Here is a 21729-nt window from a genome sequence, read left to right as displayed (position 1 = left end):
CACAAACAATATGAGAGATGTTGATCCGCTATTATGTCTATTAATTGTGGCATCCCTACATTGACAGTACTGAGGGCACCACGGTCACCCACATTTCCTCTTTGGGGGAATCTGGCATGAAGGAAGAGATGAAAACCCAGATAGAAGTTCCAGAATCACCTGGACCCTGCCATACCCTCATAAGATGGGGCATCCCCTCACCCAGGACTGCTGGTCCCCTGGCCTTGGGAACCTCCTCAGCCTATGTTGGATCTCTCTCACTGACCTGATTAGGAACCGTGGGACCCATACGTGCAATATCCAGAATCAGTACAGTCTCATTAAGAATCATACCATCTCTTTCTCCCACCCCCAGAGATCAGCCTGTGCTCCCTCAGGAACCCATGGAAGAGGAGGAGGCAAAACCAGATACAGCAGTACCATCAGTCACAACAGGAGTATTATTAGAATCACCCGAGGAGGGGGCTGCCCCAGCCTTGCTGTCTCATCCAGATGGCCATAAACAGTTTCAAGCTTTGGTGAGGAGAGTTGTGGATGAGCTCCAGATTCCTCTGGAGGAAATTCAGGACCTCACGGGTTTCTGGACATGTTACAGAGTTCAGAAGCTAGTTGAGCGGTGCTCCCCGTTAATGAGGCCATCCTAGAGCCTGCCAAGATCATGTGGCATACTCCAGCAACACAGGCATCTGCTTCAAGGAGGGAAGAAAGCGGGCACTGTGTCTCAGCCAGGGGAGCAGGGGTTTTATTTATTCATCCTCCCCGCAAACATGTCAGTGGTTCAGGTGTCCACTGAAAGGAGTAGACAACAGCACCCAAAGTCCACTCCCTCGGATAAAGAGGCCAAACATATGAACTTCCTTGTGTAAAAACAAAAAAAGTTATTGACATCCACTAGCCTGCAATTCTGGTATGATTTTTGTCAACTATTCAAAAATTTCAGAATTCAGAGACAAGCTCCCTCCAGAGGACAGAGCACAATTTCAGGCCTTTATTGAGGATGATTGGTGCTAGAACATCTCTACAAGTTGCAATTGATGCAGCTGAAAAAGCCTCTAGGTCAATGGCAACAGCTATTGTTATGTGTTGTTAATCCTAGCTGTACTCCTTGGGATTCCCCAGAGAAGTTCAATCAACTGTAAAGTATTTGCCCTTCAGTGGGAATAACTTATTTAGTGAAAAGACTGATTTGTCTTTACGGTCATTGAAGGACTCCAGAGCAACCCTCCACTCCCTGGGTATGTATGCACCAGCATCAAAGAGGAAGTATCATAGACAGCCTTCTAAACTGAAGACCATTGCCACAACCATTCACTATAGGTCCAAATTATTATCAGTACAAAGTGTTCTCCTTTGGATAAGCAACAAAACCCAGAGTGTTTACGAAGGTGCTTTTTGTAGTGGCAGCACACTGCTGACACCATGGCTTGCTAGTCTTTCCTTACCAAGATGGCTATTGACTGAGAGATCTCTTTGGGAAGTAGTGACATCAATCACATCTCCTTTCAATCTCCTAGTGTCACTGGGAATCTGCATGAGCACACAGAAGTCCCTTTTAGTTTCATCAGGGACCATGGAATTTATCGGAACAACTCTGGACTTGGCCAGAAACAGAGCTTACCTACTTCTACACAGGTTTAATCAATGAACTGTGACAGAGCCCTCAGCCATCAGTTGGTGCATATCTTATCCTCCTAGGTCACATGGTGTCCTGTACATACCTGATACTCTTCACAAGACTTCAGCTTCACTGTCTGCAAGCCTGGCTTCACTGTCTGCAAGCCTGTCTGCAAGATGGCATACATCTGAAGTAGACATGCTATGAACAAGCTAGTCACACTCTCCTCTCACAGTGAGAGACTCTTTTGTTTGGTGGTAGAGCAGAGAGCAGAAGTTCCCTTCATTCTTCCCCCACTCCAGAAGATATTGATTACAGATGACTCCCTCCTAGGATAGGGCACCCATCTGGACAAACACACAGCACAAGGAAGATGGAGTTTCCGAGAGTCCAGGATGCACATAAATCTCCTGGAGTTGAAAGCTGCCCATGAGGCCTGCAAGCAATTCTGATCACTCAGACAATCCCAGCATATTCAGATTATTATGGGGCTGTCAGCCCCATCCTCACAATCTTACCCAGACCTCTTGACACAGGGCAGGGACAAGATCAGACATCCCAATCCAGAGGCTCTCCACCTCACAACCTGGTATTTGGGTGGATGTCAGGCAACATGACAACAGTGTTCTACATCAACAAGCAAGGGGAAGACAGATCCATCCCCTCCTATGCCTGGTGGTCAATCTGTGGAACTGGTGTATTTGTCACCAAATCATCCTACCAGCAGTACACCTCCCAGGAATACACAGTAGATTAGTGGGCAGCCCCAACAGACACCTTTCAGTCAACAACAAATGGGATCTACATGATTCTGTAGTAAAGACTATATTCCGGCAATGAGGATTCCTATCTTGGGACCAATTTTTGTCACAAGAAAACAGGAAATGCAAGACACACTGCTCCAGAGGTGCACAGGGTCAGGACTACAAAGGAGGTGCCCTCCCAATCTAATGGGAGAGGCCCTTAGGGTACACCTTTTCCCCCCAATTCCTTTCTTACTGATTCAAAAGGACAGGACAGTGATCATCCTCATTGCTCTCAGATGGCCGAGACAGTGTTAGTTTCCCAACCTTCTCCACCTGTCAGCCCCGTCCTCGCATCAGCCTCCAATCTTTCCCAAACCTCTTGACACAGGACACGGGCGAGATCAGACATCCCACTCCACAGGCTCTCCACCTCACAGCCTGGTATTTGGGTGGACGTCGAATCGAGAGCAGACATGTTCAGTAGCAGTTCAAGCTATCCTAAAAATAGCAGGAAGGAACCCACCAGAAAGTCCTACTTGTCAGCGGAAGAGATTTCCTGTTTGGGCACATCATCATCATGTTTCCCCAGAAGAATCGGCCTTTCCCACCATTTTAGATTATCTGCCCATCCTGAAGTGCTCAGGTCTTTCCCTAAGCTCCCTTTGAGCACCCTTGGAAGCAGTTAGCATCAATTAGTGCCACAGAAGTACAGGTGAGGACTGAAGTGCATTGGCAGAAATGTTGTAGGCAAGACTGGAAAAGAAGCAAGTGCTGAAGATCTGGATTGGTGTGCTTTTACAAGTGATGTGCATTGTATCAGGGTGATGTTTGCCCCACTACACACACACACACACACACACACCCCATTTCTGAAATGCAGTTAGCACCGGATTATACCTAGCCCTTGTGCAGGTGGACAAAGGAAGCAGATTGCATAGATTCTGTCCTCCAGCTATACCCGCTGCTCAAGAGTCAAGCAAAATAGTTAGTGATAAGGCAGACTACTGCTCCTGTTGGTGTTAGCCTCTCCAGAGGTAAAAGATGGGGACATGGTCATAGCCCTGTCAGCCCTCCAGAGCAGCTATCAGAACTGACCAGGGGTAGAGGAAGGCTTCAAGGGTGGCATAACAGCCACACTACCTCGGTATTTATTGGAGCTCCCAGAGCCATTTTGCTTGCTCCAGGCACATCTTCTGGAGCTCTCACTTCAGTAGAGTACCTGCTCACCTTCCCCTACATGGGGCTGTGACTATATGTCACAGTCAATCCCTTAGCAGAGAGCAGGTGATCCAGGACAGCATTAGAATCTTTTAAGAGAGTAGTTCAGATGAATTTATTGCATCCACATTATGCAACTGTCCAAGTACCCCATAGAACAGAGGTCACTTTTATGTTGTAAAACATGAAAATCAAAATTTCATCTTTGGACAATCCAGCTAATCTTTTATAAACTGTATGGTTGGGAAGAGTGTTTGTACATGAGATACTAGGATACTGCTTTTCAAAAATGTATCTGTTATTGTGTGTGCAAAAATGTGTGCAGAATTGCTTGCCTAATTTCTGTGAATAACTTGCATCCGATGAAGTGAGCTGTAGCTCATGAAAGCTTATGCTCAAATAAATTTGTTAGTCTCTAAGGTGTCACAAGTCCTCCTTTGCTTTTTGCAGATACAGACTAACACGGCTGCTACTCTGAAACCTACCACAAGTAGGAATTTTTACTTGCAAATGGCCAGTTAGTTGCAATGGCGTCTGTGACAGTCCATTTGTGTCACTAAATTGGGTACTGTATTTGCAGATGCATTTTTGAAAATCAGGCCCAAAACACACTTATTTTCAAGAAGGGATCAATGACAGTCCAAGAAGTATTTTATATTCATTAGACAGTAAGTGCACAGAGTTTTAAACTGCACTGGAATCATTTCAAGCTTTCTGTATTCACTGTTGATGTTTTAAAAGTATACCTTACCAAAAGATATCAGGCTCAACAGATTTAATAGGTGGCATAATGGCCCCATTGTATGTTATGGATTATTTGAGTTGGAAGCGACCTCCTCTGGGTCACTTAATTCACCCCTTGCATTGTCATCGAATTACTAAATTCAGCTGATCGTTCCACTTCTATTAATTTGTTTCATTGGCTTGTCTCATTTATAGAACTTGCGTTGTCCCAAAGGTTCCCAACATACTTTGCAGATTGCAGGCCTGATTCTGATCTCTCACTGATTTAAATCCAAGTAACTCCACTGACTTTAATGAAGTTACTTCAGATTTACACCAGTGCAAGTGAAATCTGAATCAACCCTCTCTACAGGGACCCACCCCTGAAATGCAGCCACTTCTGAGGCAGAATTCCATGAACCATCTGTGCTTGCCACATGGCATAACAGGGTTTTTAGGAGAGAACATGACGAATTACTTATCCAGTTGAAACTAGAGGCAAGACTTGAGCTGAACTGAAATTTGGCCTGGGCAAGGAGGCTAACACCCCGGATGTCACAAAAAGTTCTTTGCAGACCTGCAGTACCAGGATTAATTCACCCACTGGCTAATCTCAGCCATGTGGTTTTAGAACACACAAACTCTCAAAGAGGACACCTGGGGTGTATCTAAATAATCTTTTTACTGACTATTTCAAAAACAATACAGAAAACAAAACTTGGTCATTGATAATCTTTTTAAACTACCTGTGGACAATAATAAAATAATATCTACCATCATATCACAAATACTTCTTCCTTAAATTTCTGTGGAGGACTTGTCCTGATAATTGTAAGCGAAGCAGCCAATTACTCCGTGCTACACTGTACTGACATAAAATAAAATAAAATATTTTTTTCTGTAATTTATTAACCCTGGATGAGCTGGAGAGGTGATCACATGTGATCTGTATGAGTGATGGAAGTCTCATTGTAATCCAGAACTTGGCTGCGTTAGGTGTACAGAATATTAGCTGTGTAACTAATATTTTCAGTAGGAGTGCACTATGCTGTGGTCTCACAGGAAGGCAGCATCCTCACCTCTTTTCTGAGTATAGTGATGTAAAGGTCCTACAACATAGTGCAATAAAGTGCAGGAGATGGGTGATGTATTTGTGACAGCTTTGATTGTTTCTCCTCTCTCCATGCTCTGAAATACAGAAATTGCCCACTAATACATTGATCAATTAAAATTAAAATGCTTTGGTTCTCTAAGCCTAACTAAGTAGCCTGTGCTTCTCAAATAGTCTGTGCCCCATGGTAATCCAGGTCTGAGTGTAGTATTATTGGTATCATTTAATCTTCTAACTTTATTGGGGGGAACCACAGTACACTCATCTGTTCTTTCAGATCACTAGAGTTCCTAAATGTTTAGGCTTATATTTTTAAAAGGGGATATGGGGATTTATCTGCCAACATCTATTAACATCAGTGAATGTTGTACTGTTACATTCCTGAACCTCTTTCAAAATTATGGGTTTAATTAAAACAGGAACTAAACACACCTGAGCCTTGTAAAGGGCCAGTATTCTTCCCCATCACAGCCTGCTGCAAAGCATACTAACATGCCATCAAAATATATGATCTGCAGGGATTTTCAGCATGAGTATATTGCAGTGAAAACCAGTTCAGCTGACTCAGTATGTACACAATATTTTGACCTTCTGGCCTTTGAATACACATTTTAATTCTCTTCCTGCACATACACATAACACATACAAAGACCTTATAATTCTCACAATAATGTGGGCTTTTACTGACCTAAGAACAGAATGTTCAGCTGAAGCAAACACACATGGAAAATGAAAACAGAAACTGACGAAAGAGTAAAGCAATGTCATAGAGTCCAATGTTTAGACACTGAGGACTAAAAAGCACAGCTGAAGGCCTCCATGACAGGGTAGAATATCAGTAATTTAGGGCTAGATAGTCAAAAGATGTTGTTTGTTAATATGTGTTTTGGACTTTGTACAGCATCACTCGATTGGAAAACCAGACACATCCTCAGGGGATGTAACCAATGATGAAAATGTAGCTAAGTGCTAGTGTAAATAGATATACTTGACTAATTCTAAGTTAGAAAATCCTGATGGCTGCTCTAATTTACACCAGCGGGCTATGGTCCCCCAGTGATCACACACCATATGGAGATAGCCAGAGCATACCACTCCCTATTCTCGCTTCTCACTGCCCCTGCTCTTCTTCCCCATTCTCCCTCCCCATGCCCTTCCTTCCCAGAAGATATTTTAAGAAAGGATCTAGGTATCTGTCTTACGTTTTTTTATTAAGATTATTTGTAAAATGTTTGAATCCATATACTCAGATAAAGTGGTAGAAGGGGCCATATAAGTAAGTACTAGATAGACCTAAGGAGGCAAGAGAGCATTACTTAAGATTTCTTGTCCTAACCTTGGTACTTTGAAATAAAGTGAATTTAAGGAGCAAAGCAAATAACCACTTTTAGCAGCAGCAGCAGCTAGTCGAGTGCTGTCGCCCTTTGAGTGTCATTGGCTCAGAGTGAGGTCTTGGGCTAAGCTCTCTAGTCCTCCTTTTCCACATCAGCAATTCTACTAGTGTTGCTGAGTACAAAATTATTTTTTAAAAGTAGTAAGGTTGAAATACTATCTTGATTCTTTTAAGACAATCGGGAATGAAGTTTTATTTTTAGAAAGATGTCCTATTGAGAAAAGAAGCAAAAGAGTCAATTTATTACTGTATTTTAAGGTATTCAGCAGCAATTTCATCCAGTCATTTTAGGATCTGTAAAAATAAGTCTTATTTCTTCTGTTGCTTTTTTCCCTGCCTTTGCCTTGATTCAGCTGTGAAACCTGCAGTTCCCCTGCCTTATTACCTAGCTTATAGACTCTGGAATGCCAAAAGTGTATTTCAGTTTGATAAATTCTTCTCTTGGTGCACTGAAATGTCACTTGTCTGGTCTGAAATGTCTAATACTCTGTTACATAACAGTGATTTTTGGTTCATCCGTCTCATTCTTTCTTGACTCCTTCCAAGGAACTGGCAGAAAATAACCTCCCCATAATGTATGACCCTCAATCCTGAACAAAGCCTCAATCAAGAAAAGCACTTAAGTACACGTGTAACCTTAAGCATGTGAATAGTCCCTTTGGCTTCAATTCTACTGGTAACAACTCATTGACCATTGACTTCAATGGGATTAATCATGTACTTACAGTTATGCACATATGTAAGTGCTTTGTTGGATAAGGAACCAAGTGAGAAAACCACCTAATGGGATTGTATATAGTGAATCTCTGTGGGAGCTGAAGGATGAAATCCTTATCCTGGTCCTTGGGGCAACCATGTCAGTAGGCCAAATCTAGCTCTTGACGGGTATGGTGGGAAGTAGTAGAAGTAGTCCTTTGTTCCCTCCTATATGACTTTTGGGCCATGTGTGTTATGCCCAGATCAACTGGTCACATCTCTTTGCAGGTCTGGTGGAGATCCACCATGGAAGTTTCATCCACACACAACCTCCCCCTGCCCCCTTTTGTGTACATTCTTTACCACTTTGGACACAAGCACATCAGAAATGCATCATTTAGTTGTTCCAAAGACATAAGCGGGCTAAGGAGTTGGGGGTTTCTACTGATATACAACCAGCCTCGGGCTTTGTCCTTAGATTGAAAAAAAGACTTATGGAGCCAGGGAAAGAAATGTCATGGATTTAAGTTCTATGTCCCATTCACTTTTTCCAATAATGAGCTGCCTGGGGATTGTTTCTCACCATCTATACTTTTGTGAAGAAGAAACAAGCTCACGTTAAGAGCAATGTGGTTTGGGATATATTGTAAGGTGCATAGTTACTACATTTATCAGGACATCTACAAAAAAAGGTTACATTCGAAATAGTACTGTTTAAGGGACGGTGAGAGAGATGCTATTCAAAATCTGTCACCAGAGTTTAACCAGTAAAGTTATAAATTTAGACATTGGATTATTCATATAATAAATTACATAATCACAGTTTGGGTCAACAAAGAACTGTACAGGAATCTAACCACCAAGGAGCTGGTTTACTGTCAGATGTAATTACACTTTTAAGAACAAAAAATCTTAGAGAGGAAGGGAAAAGTCAAACTTTCCTTTCATAGGAAGCCTTTTGCTTATGTTGATTGTTAGCAAAATCCACAAACTCTTAAAAGTCGAGAAGTCCCTAAAACAGCATAGTCAACACTAGCGCTGAGTGACTGATTTGCTGGAAATCATTTCCTCAAAAATTTAGCTTCTTTTCTGTTTGCAGAATGTTCACATAAAGATCATGACCTCCCCAATTTAGTTTTTATTTGAATTGTCTCAGGGCCAGATTATGATACAATACCTTACTCCTCAGCTAGCCCCCTGATGTGATGGGACTACTTGTGAAATATTATCTAGTGTGAGGAAGGATGTCAAAATCTGGCCCCCCAATGAATATTTTTCAAAGTGCTGGTGGGTTTTACTTTGTGGATCTATCACAAATAATGCACTGCAAGTATCCAATACTCAAACATTTGACATTCAAAGTGTGTTGGTTGTATTTGATTGGTCACAGCAGTCACAAGATATTGTTTTAATTCCCTGATTGGGTGAGCCTAACTGTTGTAGTCAGGAAGAGGGTTTGACAAAGCCATTGGAGCTTTAAATATCTCAGGGAAAAGCTGTGTTATAAGGAGAGAGAACAGATAAGTAGGAATTCTTGAAAATGATAAACCTTTTCTTCTCTTGGTCACACGGGCCTTGCCTGAGGCATCTTCCCTAGGAAATATAGGCTACTGTAAGATTTACTGGCTTGGTGCAGTTGAGATTTAGTGTTTCTCATCACATTGTCAGCATCACTTTTCACAGCTAAGGCAAAGTTAGATTCTTTTCTAGTTCAATGAATTGCTTCTGTGCCAGGGCTCTTGTAAGGGGCTTCGGGAACCCTGTCCCCTTGTAGTTCAGAGCAGTGTCTCATCTCACATATAGCATTTCCAATGCTGAGTCTCGAGCATGCAATCTTAAGATTATGTTTCCATGAGTATACTTGTGAATAAAATGCAGTCACTCAAATATTCATAGAAAGAGAAGACAAGTGGGAGTACGGGCATGGCCAAAGAAAATTCATTTTTTAAATCCAAACATTTGGGCCTTCTTATTTTCAGTAGTCTACCATCTGGAGTCAGCAAGTGGCCTTGATAATCTATAATTGATAAAATTATTACCTCAAATTAATAAATCTGTGGCCCTTTAATGCCTAAGACCCCAAAATTACCAAACAATGGCTGCAAAATGGCCAGTCATTCACTATGGGAACAAAAGTTTGGCTATATCAGATAAGACCATTAGTTCATTTAATCTGCTCTCCTATCTCTGATCGCAGTTGAGGAAAGCACTGTGACACATGCTTAAAGTTAAGAATGTGTTTAAGCACCTTTCCTAGAGATAGGGATGTTTTCCTGAATCAGGGCTTCTGGCAGGGAGCTCATGTCACAGGAAGTTAAATTTTCCCCTGCCCCCTACTGTAGTACACTTGACCAGTTATGCAATGCTGTCCCTAGGGATGGGGATTCTTTCTAAACCCCCAACAGATAGGTCACTTCAGGAAAAATGATATTTTATTTTCCCTTATCATTGCAAGCATACCATACTTGCAGCTACAGATGATGTTGTTGGTCATAGCCCTAGAATTTGGCTTGACCACTTCCTGAGGCAATGAATTCCACAGTTGCCTATATGCTGCATAAAGTAGCATTTTTACTTTTGAGTTCTACATTTACTGCCTTTTATTTCACTGAGTGGACCATTATTCTTGATTAATGGTAGTCTGCAAAAGGCTGTACATCTTATTATGAAGTACTTGAAGCACTTGACTTATATTTTAAAAAATACAATCACAACATTCCACAGCTATTAAAAATCAATTAGCATTTTTTGCAGCAGATAGGAAGTTAGCCCTGGTGTCCTACTTAAGTTACATTCTGCCAACCTAGAGCTCTCCTCTATTTTTCACTGGATACAGTGTTCTTTTGCTTTCTTGAATTGTTTCAGTTTAAGAGCTGCTGCTTTATTTCCTTCCTTTCCAGAGGCAGTTGCACTTCATTGATGGATGAAGTGATTCCCGTATATTTAGTTTGTCCTGGCTTTGTAGAGTTTGTCAGTTGTTTTGAGACAAGCATTGGCCCAAAATGTAATTGCATGTTTGTGTATCCTAGAGGCACCATAGTCTAGTGGATTGTTTCCACCTCAGCCACTGACTGGATGAAAGACATTCTGTATATGTCTGTTGCTGTTACTTGTTACATAGCTGAGGAAATTTGATGTGCCATCTGCCTTACTGGTGGAGAATTACCCGTTCCAATATGGTGGTGAATAGTAGCCATTCTGCCATAAGCCCACTGCACCTGACAAGAGACGTCAGTATATGAATTTCATGCTTGTAAAATGTGCCAGATTAGCAACCCTTGAAACAGAAGTCCTCTAAGCAGGTAAAGGATGCCAGTGGTGCAAAATGCCATGCTCCACCCCTCCAATATGCCTCAACCCTGTTCTGGAAGAACCACCATTCCATCTCTAACAGCCAGATGGTAGATTCATCTCAATGTCTTTTCAGCTCTTGGCTTCAGCTGAAAATGCCAGTTGTGGTTGTAGTTTAGCAAACTCTACAATTAAAAGTCCCAGCTGTTGCTGCTGCTCACAGACATTTTCTGCGTCACTGGGATCAAAGTCTTGAACTGAAGTTGAAAGCTGAGATGCCGTACCCATGACAGCAAACGAAGGCTGCACTGTAAGAAAGGAACTGTTATCATAGAATCATAGAATATCAGGGTTGGAAGGGACCTCAGGAGGTCATCTATTCCAACCCCCTGCTCAAAGCAGGACCAATCCCCAATTAAATCATCCCAGCCAGGGCTTTGTCAAGCCTGACCTTAAAAACTTCTAAGGAAGGAGATTCTACCACCTCCCTAGGTAATGCATTCCAGTGTTTCACCACCCTCCTAGTGAAAAAGTTTTTCTTAATATCCAACCTAAACCTCCCCCACTGCAACTTGAGACCATTACTCCTTGTCCTGTCCTCTTCTACCACTGCGAATAGTCTAGAACCATCCTCTCTGGAACCACCTCTCAGGTAGTTGAAAGCAGCTATTAAATCCCCCCTCATTCTTCTCTTCTGCAGACTAAAACTCTGTGTAAAACAGTTCTACACTGGCAGAATAGCTGTCTGACCTCTGCAACAGAAGTCATGACAGTGTGAATAGGCTCCTCAACTACCAACAACCCAGAATTGTCAATAAAATGATTTCAAAATTCATATCATCTCTTCTGTACTGTTGTCAAGGTTCCTTCCCCACTCTGAACTCTAGGGTACAGATGAGGGGACCTGCATGAAAAACCCCCTAAGCTTATTTTTAGCAGCTTAGGTTAAAACTTCCCCAAGGTACAAACTATTTTTCCTTTTGTCCCTGGACTTTATTGCTGCCACCACCAAGCGTTTAACAAATATAACCAGGAAAGAGCCCACTTGGAAACGTCTTTCCCGCCAAAATTCCTCCAAGCCCTACACCCCCTTTCCTGGGGAAGGCTTGATAAAAATCCTCACCAGTTTGCATAGGTGAACACAGACCCAAACCCTTGGATCTTAAGAACAATGAAAAAGCAATCAGGTTCTTAAAAGAAGAATTTTAATTGAAGAAAAAGTAAAAGAACCACCTCTGTGAAATCAGCATGGTAAATACCTTATAGGGTAATCAGATTCAAAACATAGAGAATCCCTCTAGGCAAAACCTTAAGTTACAAAATGACACAAAAACAGGAATATACATTCCATCCAGCACAACTTATTCTGTCAGCCATTTAAACAAAACAGAATCAAACGCATATCTAACTAGATTGCTTATTAACTCTTTACAGGAGTTCTGACCTGCATTCCTGCTCTGGTCCCGGCAAAAACAACACACACAGAGAACCCTTTGTTTCCCCCTACTCCAGCTTTGAAAGTATCTTGTCTCCTCACTGGTCATTTTGGTCAGGTGCCAGCAAGGTTGTCTTAGCTTCTTAACCCTTTACAGGTGAAAGGGTTTTTCCTCTGGCCAGGAGGGATTTAAAGGTGTTTACCCTTCCCTTTATTTTTATGACAGCTGTATTGAACGATATTGCCAACATAAACAGTGTTGTTTATTTCACTCCTGGGGGGGAAGAATGACCTGATGTTTGTTTAGAACAAGGGACTTGTGTTGCACACCGTAGAATGTGAGACTTACCTCACCTCAGAAAGGTAATTATGCAAGAAACGTCGATCTGGAATACAGGGTTGTGTGGAATTCTGTAATACTTGCATAATATGTTGACTGATATGCAAAGTAGTCAAAATTATTCCCAAAGTGTACAGCTGTTCTCCAGATTTTGCAAAAAGATAACCCATGTATAACTTCCCACAGAGTCTCACTTATAGCAATACAGGTGAGTCGCATCATACACGCATTTAACTTATGCGAATTCAACTCTACGTGATTGGCAAAAAAAAAGAAAAATAACAAGATACCTGTAAATAGTGCTGGCGATTCCGCCCACCATTCCACTTAATGAGCGTATGCCCCGGAGCGAGCATGAGATGGGAGACATGAATCTGCTATTCCCTCAGTTGGTCTCAGTTCCCACGTGCCTCTATAGTGTGAGCATCTCGCCGCGCTGAGTGTGATTCTAGTGTTTAAAGATACTGTATGTATTTTTCATACAACATGGCCCCTAAACGCAAGCCAACTACTTCATCTGGTGCTCAACCGAAGAAACAGCGATCTGTTCCAATGCTGGAGGAAAAACTGGCTGTGTTGGACTTATTGAGACACGGTATGTCGGTCTCCACTGTGGCGCGTAAATATGACTGCAATGAATCTAGCATCCGTGCCATTTAGATTCGAGAGAGAGAAATTCGTCAAGCCGTGGCATCAAGTGCTCCAATAACTGCTAAGGTGACAAGCCAGGTGAGTGATAAGACTTTAGTGAAGACTGAAAAGGCATTAAACTTATGGCTGGAAGACATGAACCGTAAATGTGTGCCTATCGATGGCAACACGTTGCAAGAAAAGGCTCTTAGCCTCTATGCGCTGTTCAAACCTCCCACCGAAGAGGGACAGCCTTCTGATGAGAAGGAATTCAAAGCCAGCCAAAGTTGGCTTAACAGTTTTAGGAACCGCTTCAACCTCAAAAACGTGCAGACTACTGATGAAGCTGCATCTGCCAATGAAGAGGCAGCAAAACCCTACCCCGAACAATTAAAGAAAAGCATAGAAGAAAAGGGCTATCTTCCAGAACAAGTTTTTAATGCTGATGAGACTGGGCTCTTCTGGAAAAAAATGCCCAACTGCATTAACACTTCAAAATCAGAAAGACAAGCCCCTGGCTTCAAAGCAGCTAAAGACCGTGTGACTGTGTTGTTTTGTGGCAATGCGGCTGGGCATTTAATAAAGCTGGGCTTGCTCGATAGGGCTGCAAATCTCCATGCCCTAAAAGGCAAGAACAAAATCTCCTGCCTGTGTTCTGGCAATCAAATAAAAAGGCTTGGGTGACGGAAGCATTATTTCTGGATTGGTTCCACAAGTGTTTCATTCTGGAGGTCAAGCAGTACCTCTAAGAGGAAGGACTTGACTTTAAAGTGTTGCTGATTGTAGACAATGCTCCTGGATGCCCTGCAGCACTCCAGTTTGCGCATAACGACGTTGAAATAGTCTTTCTCCCCCCCAATACCACCTCCATTCTCCAACCTCTTGACCAAGGTGTGATTCATTGTTTCAAGACCACGTACACAAGGCTTACGTTCTCACGGATACGTAGCACCATGGATGCTGATCCCAATCTTAATGTGATGGAGTGTTGGAAGTCCTTCAACATTGCCAATTGCATCACTTATATTAAACAGGAAGTGGATGCAATCAAGCCTGAAACAGTCAATGCATGTTGGCAAAATCTATGGAAAGAATGTGTGAATGATTTTAAGGGTTTCCCGACCATTGACAAAGAAGTGAAACTCATTGTTCAGGTGGCCAGGCAAGTGGGTGGTGATGGCTTAGTCGACATCCTTGAGGAAGAAACTGAAGAATGAATTGAGAGCCATAGAGAAACATTGACTAACGAAGAGTTAGAGGAACTGATAAAATCGTCTATAGAAGACGAAGGTGATGACAATGAACAGGAAGAGCCAGCAAGTTGGAATCTTCATAAATTTGCTGAAGTGTTCCAAGCAGCGAAACACTTGAATGATTTAATTTCTGAATATGATCCCTCTATGGAACGAAGCCTCAAAATCACACATAGTATTACGAACAATTTGACACCGTAACAAGAAATGTTTGAGCAGCTCAAGAGACAACAGTGACAGTTGCTGATCACCATGTTTTTCAAGGAAAACAACCAGCAGCAGATGAGCCTACGCAATCAACTTCTCGAATTGAACCAGAGCCAACCACTTTGTCTACGACTTGCTCTCCATCACCCAAACTCTCTGTCTCCTGGATCAACATCAAGCCCTGATGACCCTCCTGTAATTACCCCCTGTAATTAAAAATACAGTACTGTAAAATTATATTTTGCATATGTACTCTTTATTATATACTGTACATTACTGTATACATTATACATATTACTGTACAGGGTTGTATACACAAAACCATATACAGTATACTATACTTATGGGTGATTTAAGGGATTTTGAAGAGTAATTTTGACTATACGCGATTTTCGCCGTATGCGCTGACTTTAGAACCTAACCCCCGTGTAAGATGCGACTCCACTGTAGTGCTTTGCACTGCCATAGCTCTTTACAAACATTGATTTAATCTCTTAGTACCTCTTTGAGTTAGGTTAGTAGCCTGTTTTGCTGATTGGGAAGCAATGGTGAGATGAAGTGACTTTCCCAAGGTGACCCAGTGAGCATGCAGCAGAGCTGGGAATAGATTCTGTGTTTCCTTACCCCAATTCTGTGCCTTACCCATAAGACCATCTTTTTTAACAAATGATACATCAAAGCTAATGTACAATAATGTACTAACCTTATTATGATTCCTGAGAGTAGTAAAATATATGCATCTGAGGATGTGACAGCTGAGAAAGGGTAGGCATTTTGACATGGGAAACAGAATGATTTCTGCAAACTATCATATGTAGGGTCTCACCTGCTGTTAGTTATGAGGTCAGGTGGAAATACTATCACATGCAAGCTTGCAGTCACTATGCCCTCTATCAGACTACATAATCACTTAGCCTACATAGTATAATAGTCCCATTGCAAAACTGTAAAGTTAGTAGATGATCCGCCTTTCCTGTTAAGGCTCCTGGTTGATAATAAATGTTTACCTGGAGAAAGATAAGGGAAAATTTACCCTGCAACCAGAAGGCCCAGACAGCTGTAAAACAGAAACTGGAAATGTAACCTTTAGCATTGCCTATGCCTATTCTTACTGGACAGCAGCCACGTAAACCATCCTGAGTCTCAGTCTCCAAACTTAATGGCATATAGACAGTAAATCTCTTTCAAGTCCTGCTGTGACCTTGTGCAGCTTCTCCACTTCAGCAGGATAATTAGCAAAAGCCAACTGTACCAGTCCAGTAAGTTCTGCAGTGACAGCCTCCAACCGCCGTCAAGGGGTATGTTTGAGATGAATGTCTGAATGTTCACCAAGCTTTGAAAAATAGCCAAGAAAGATTTTGGACCGGGCACAGATTCAACGTGCTTTTTGATACAAGTACAGTAACATTGTTCAGCTGAGAACAGTCTATCCCAGACTTTCAAGACAGCTCCACTTTACAGGAAGAATTCCCAGATACATGGTGACATGCAATCTTAGCTGAGGATATAAGGCCTTCCTGAGTGATAGTACATTGGTGCTGTTGTTTTGGGCAAGTGTATGTATTTTTCTTTCCACTGTCTGTCAAACAGTCCATAATTGCTACCCTATCCCTTCTTCCCTCCCCCAAACCCGGAAGACATTCTTCATGGGCAGGTAAAGTAGGTGAACCTGTCTTTTTAGCATTTTAAACGATTGCACCAAGTCTTAGCAAACTTCTGCAATACAGAAACTATTGTATTGTCACTGAACACCTCCTTTCTTCTTTTGCCTGTCCCTTACAACCCAATCCTACAGTGTTTGGAAAACTTTCCCCTCCACTTGAAGCCAATGAGACTTGAGGGTACTCATAATTTAGCAAGATGCTCTATGTTAGAGCCCAGGAAGAAACATAGTAAATAATGATCAGCTCCTTACCAAATACCAGTGATTTCTGTACACCCAATGAATTATTATAAAATTAATGCTGCTTTCACTCAGCTTTTTCATTCTACATAAGACTGTACATTGTAAAGGAGATGAAAAATTGAGGTCCTGATCACTTAGTATCAGAATCGCAGATGTTCTACAGTGCCAATGTGTGGCTCCCTGATTCTCAGGGTCATTCTGTGCTGACTCCCATGGTCAACAGTACCAAAGGGACATACACTAGTTAGGAATGTTAGGAGTACAACATGCTCTGGCCATGCCATTCCATTCCCTACACTAGGATGGGGTTGGAGCTGACATCTCCTCCATGCCAAAATAGTACAAAGGCCAAGAATGCACCAGTGAATCTGGCCCATAGCAGTTAGCATACACTTAAATCAGCTTTGCAAAATTCTCCTCAACCAGTGTTCTAGGCTGAGTAAAAACATTTTGATGGGTAAGTAACGTACTGTTAGTTTTTTTCATTATCATCGACCATGATTAAGTGCTGTCAAGTCATTTTTGTGCCTATGCTGGTAAATTTTATGGCATTTTTCCAAATGATTTATCGTAATTAAAAATCCCATGCCATTCTTCATATAAGTAGGGGTGTTAACTCGGATGTTCTGGCCTAATTCCAGGTTGGGCAATAACGTTCAGCCCAAATTTCCCTCTGTGGTTTCAAATGGATATCTTATTCTTCCTGTCCTGAACTGCTGGGTAGTGCTGCTGTGCTCTTGAAATAGTTGCTGTGTTTCACTGCAGAAGTGACTGTATTTCAGTGCAGGGAGAAAGGAAGTCTATATCGTTTGTTTTATTGCATAATCCTTCCAATCCTTTGGGATGAAAGATACTAGGTAAATAGAAGACATTATTTCTATTATTTATAAACTAATGTAATAACAGGGAACAACTCTACACATGTATTCAAGAGAAAACTTAGAGAAGGTAGGAAGAGGAAGCCCTGCACTTGTGAAGGGAGGAGAAGAGTTCAAGAGCTCTTTTCCAGGCACAAAACCTATAAATCCTCTTGGGAAGAGATAGTTTCACTGAGACAGATTTTGAGTTCATTTTTAATGAGTTCTTTCCTGTTATGCTGCAGTTTAGGGATCCCTGCATAGAGACATAGATTTCCCTATTGACTGTGGACTATTGCCAAAGAAAGTCATCAAATTACAGTTGGAAAGTTATGAATTTGGGACTTTAAAGACTGTACAATGAGAGGGATATGGATGAGGTACTTTTTTTTCTATAAAGAACTCACTCAACAAGTGTTACTTTCCTACCTCGGCCTATTGAAGATTTGAATTCTTTTCCTGAGTAGTTATGTGTCTTTGTTGTCTTTTCTAAGTTGGTAATGTGTGAATGCCCATGAGCTGAAGAATTTTATGATCTGAAGGAAACAAATGCTTAAGTTGCCATAGGAGGAGCAGTTTCTATACCATACAGCATAACATTTTCAAAAGCATGGTCAGTGGGACTTAGGCTCCTAAATGACGTAGGCACATTTGAATATGGAACCTAGACTCTCAGATAAAACACTTCGGTACTTTTGAAAATTTTGCCTACAGTCTATTTCTTTGATGGTGCCATCTCTGCCTTGGAGATAAGTGTTTATGAAATGGGAAGGCTAGATTAATGCATCAAACTATGAGATGTCTTCACTTGAACATCCCAAAATATGAATTTCTTACAAAACTTTTAAGTTAAGGGTGAGCCCTTGAACATAGTATTTGTATGTACCTGAATTGATATGCAGGCTGCTCTTCATATAGTGCAGGTTCTGTGCTCAGATGACATTATACTTAAAACAGGCTGCTCTATTTGAAGTCACCTGCATTCATGTCAAAGCTGGAAATGCACTCATGCCATTCAGTTGCAGGGTCTCTGACTGACATGTGCAGGAATCACTAGGTTGCATGGATGGCCTCTATAGACAGAAGGAAGTTTAGAAAGCGCTTTACAGCATCAGAAAATGGTGGGCATTGGCAGGGCTTTCTTCTCAGGCCTGGTCTACACTAAAAAATTAGATAGCCCAGAATGATGTAGCTAGGTCTGTGAAATTTTCACACTCTGAGCACTGCAGTTATGTCAACCTAACCCCCAATGTAGATGCAGCTAGGTCAATGGAAGAATTCTTCCATCAACCTAGCTACCGCCTCTTGGAGAGATGGATTAGGTACATTGATGGAAAACCCTTTCCATTGATGTGTGAAGCATCTGAGCCTCAGTGCTACAGCTGTGCCACTGTAGTATAGACAAGGCCTAAAGGACACAAAGACTGCCATGACTATGGTAAACAGTGTGAGAATAACCAGGAAGTTGCCATTAAAAAGTCAGCATTTGCCAACAGTTACCACTTACTACTGTCTGAGGTACAACAGTTCTCACTCTACTTAGAATGAGAAATTACTTCTTATCTGAGATCACAATGTGTGGTATGTGTTGGCAAAAGCTGATTCTATAAAGGTGACCACAGAAGGTCATACCTATGTGGAAACAGGTAGAGAACAGAGGAATCAAAGGGGAAGAAAGAGAAGTGATGACATCGTAAAGAAGAAACATTTGGTACATTTATGTGTGAATAACCAGAGGCTCTGTTTACAAACCTTTCCATCTGTTCCTTCGCCTAATCAGTTCTGCTTTCTCTCTCTGTCTTCTAACTTTCCTTCGTCTTTCCAGATGCAGGACGCTATGGGCTATGAGTTACCATGGGTGTATTTTGTCAGTCTGGTCATCTTTGGATCCTTTTTCGTTCTAAATCTGGTTCTTGGTGTGTTGAGCGGGTAAGCTGCCAGTTTTTGATGTCCTTTTTCCGATGCTGCAGGGCAAGACTCCATAATCAGGGTTCTTTCCAGTCACCAGGATCCCTTCCTTCATTCCTGACTCACCTCCATCCAAAATAAAAGTCTGAATCCAAGGAAGTTTTTACATTGGTTTTGAAATAAATAACTTCAAAGTTTTTCAGCCAAAATAACTGTGACAACAAAATGTTACTCTCTAATGAGGAAATTCAACCTCAGTCCAACCAAAATATCCAGCTCCAACTAGACTGGAGAGAAGACAACTTGGTCTCAATCATATACTGCAGTAATGAAAACTTTGAAAGCCCTGGTGCTGGTGACTTGGGATCCCTTTGGCTGGAGTCTTGCAGTGCTCAGAAACTGAGCCTGTCTCACTAATTATCATTCCACTCTTCCAGGTCAATGATGCCATAGGAAGGGACTGGCCCTGGATCTATTTTGTTACACTAATCATCATAGGGTCATTTTTTGTACTTAACTTGGTTCTCGGTGTACTTAGCGGGTAAGCAGAACCAGGAAAATGTTTTATTATTGTTTATATTTTTCATTTATATCTCTGTTCCTTCTCTTTGGTTATGGATATTATGGGGCAGTGGTGGGTCAGTCTCAGAAATGTTTAGTAGAAGCCCCTAGCTTTGTTGTGTAAATACCAAAACCTGACATCAGATGGCCCACATGAAATGGGGGAAATCTTTGAGTAAATCCCTTTATGAAAAAAGCCAACATGTTGCCTTTAAAATACTCTTCTCCCTAAAATAACCTTTAGCAGGTGCCATGAAACTACAAGTCCTGAATTTGCCTGAATAAGTACAAGCACATCACTTACCACACCAAGAAGGGATTGTTGGTAAAATCCTGGAAAAATCAGTGGAAGTGAAAGATGACTAGCAGCATATACGGCAATCCCTAAACATTTGTAAAATGGGAGTCTTTCCAGACTATTCCTTCTCAACTGAGAGATTCTCTTGTTTAATATTCTTGAAACATAGGCTGATTGGGGGGATTATTTTCCCCTTGAACGGACTAACATGTTTTTCTTTAATGGGCACATCTTTGCTGTACACATTACAGGGTTAGGCATGATGCAGAGAGTCGTCATTTCCTTGTGATGTTTTATAAGGGTAATCGTAAAAGTCAGATGGGGGAGGGTATCTGGTAGGGAGGGTTAAAACGTCCCCAAGAGATGCAGTTGTTCCTTAATTCTTCATTTTAACCTGTGCTACAAAGCATCATTGCTGAGGCCAAGTAAGCAGTCGCCTCACATAAAACCAGCTGTTAATGTACCCAGGAGTTAAACACTGTGCTGGCTTTGGTGAACAAGATAACTAGAAGATCCAAGTCAACAAACATTCTTGAGAAGACTTTCAAAAAATGAATGCCTAGGATTAGGTTCCCAATTCCATATTTAAGCATCGCTGATTGTTAAAATCAGACTATTTTATTTAGGTATGTAAATACAGTCATAGAAGCCTAACTTTAGGCAGACATTTTTTAAAAAATGTTGGCCCCAGTACTTACTCTGCTGAGCCTGGTGAGAAGTTTGCTCAATGTCTGTACCTGTCAGCTGTACTGACCACTCTAAACTCTCACATCTAATTTTGATAGTGTTCTTGAGGTGAGGGGGCCCTGACAAATCGAGGGTGACACTCTCTTAGCAGGAGTGGGAGTTAGGTGCATCACAGAAATGTTGTCCATGGTCTCAGAGACAACCAGAACAGGAAGGCAGTAGTAGGCCCAGACAAGAAAAACCTTCTCTGCTGTCCTACAGAGAGATTATGGGTTTAGAGGAGGATTCATTACTTTCTGCATCACCCCCACTGAGGGAAACGTATGCAGGTACGACAACTGCTGCCAGGACAGGAGCTTCAAGTGAGTAAATGGAGACGAAAAGAGGCTCCAAAAATTAAAGTGAGGCAATAGTCTGTGTGTGGAAACCTGGAGAGTGATACTGTGGGTTCAGTTTTCAAACACGAGTTCCTCAATATCAGAGTCAGATTGCCCCACTTAGTCACTCAAATCAGCAGGTAACCATGTAAAGTAGCAGTGAAGGCTGGTGGCATAGGAAAGTGGGCAAGCAAAATTGATTTTGTCATGTAAAGGTGCAAAGTCAATAGCAGTAATTAAAGAATATATATTATCTGATTAGTGGGGAAAGGGTAGGCAGTGCCCACCCTGACTGCACCTTAGATACTGCAGCCAGAAATCACTGAAGCTACACTACACATAAGCAATTGTTAGGGACAGCTGGGATCAACTGTGAGGTCCATCCGCAATTACATCATTAAGTTGAATCTACTTGCCTGTGTTGACTGTACTGTGATAGCTGCACCATTTCTGCTGTACTCTTCACAGTCAACCTGG

The 21729-nt window shown here is 41.7% G+C and overlaps 1 protein-coding gene across 1 annotated transcript in view; it reads left to right on the top strand.

The window, feature by feature from the left end:
- The window catches only part of CACNA1C (calcium voltage-gated channel subunit alpha1 C), a 704670-nt gene that overhangs the window by 485642 nt on the left and 197299 nt on the right, over positions 1–21729 (top strand). Inside the window, exon 8 of the mRNA XM_073320186.1 lies at positions 19767–19870. Within this exon, the coding sequence (XP_073176287.1) occupies positions 19767–19870 (104 nt within the window). The remainder of the gene's footprint in view (positions 1–19766; positions 19871–21729) is intronic.

Source organism: Lepidochelys kempii, chromosome 1, assembly GCF_965140265.1.
Source record: "Lepidochelys kempii isolate rLepKem1 chromosome 1, rLepKem1.hap2, whole genome shotgun sequence".
Taxonomy (NCBI): Eukaryota; Metazoa; Chordata; order Testudines; family Cheloniidae; genus Lepidochelys; species Lepidochelys kempii.
Note: the sequence above shows the minus strand (reverse complement) of the source record. Positions and strands in the feature narration are given on the sequence as shown.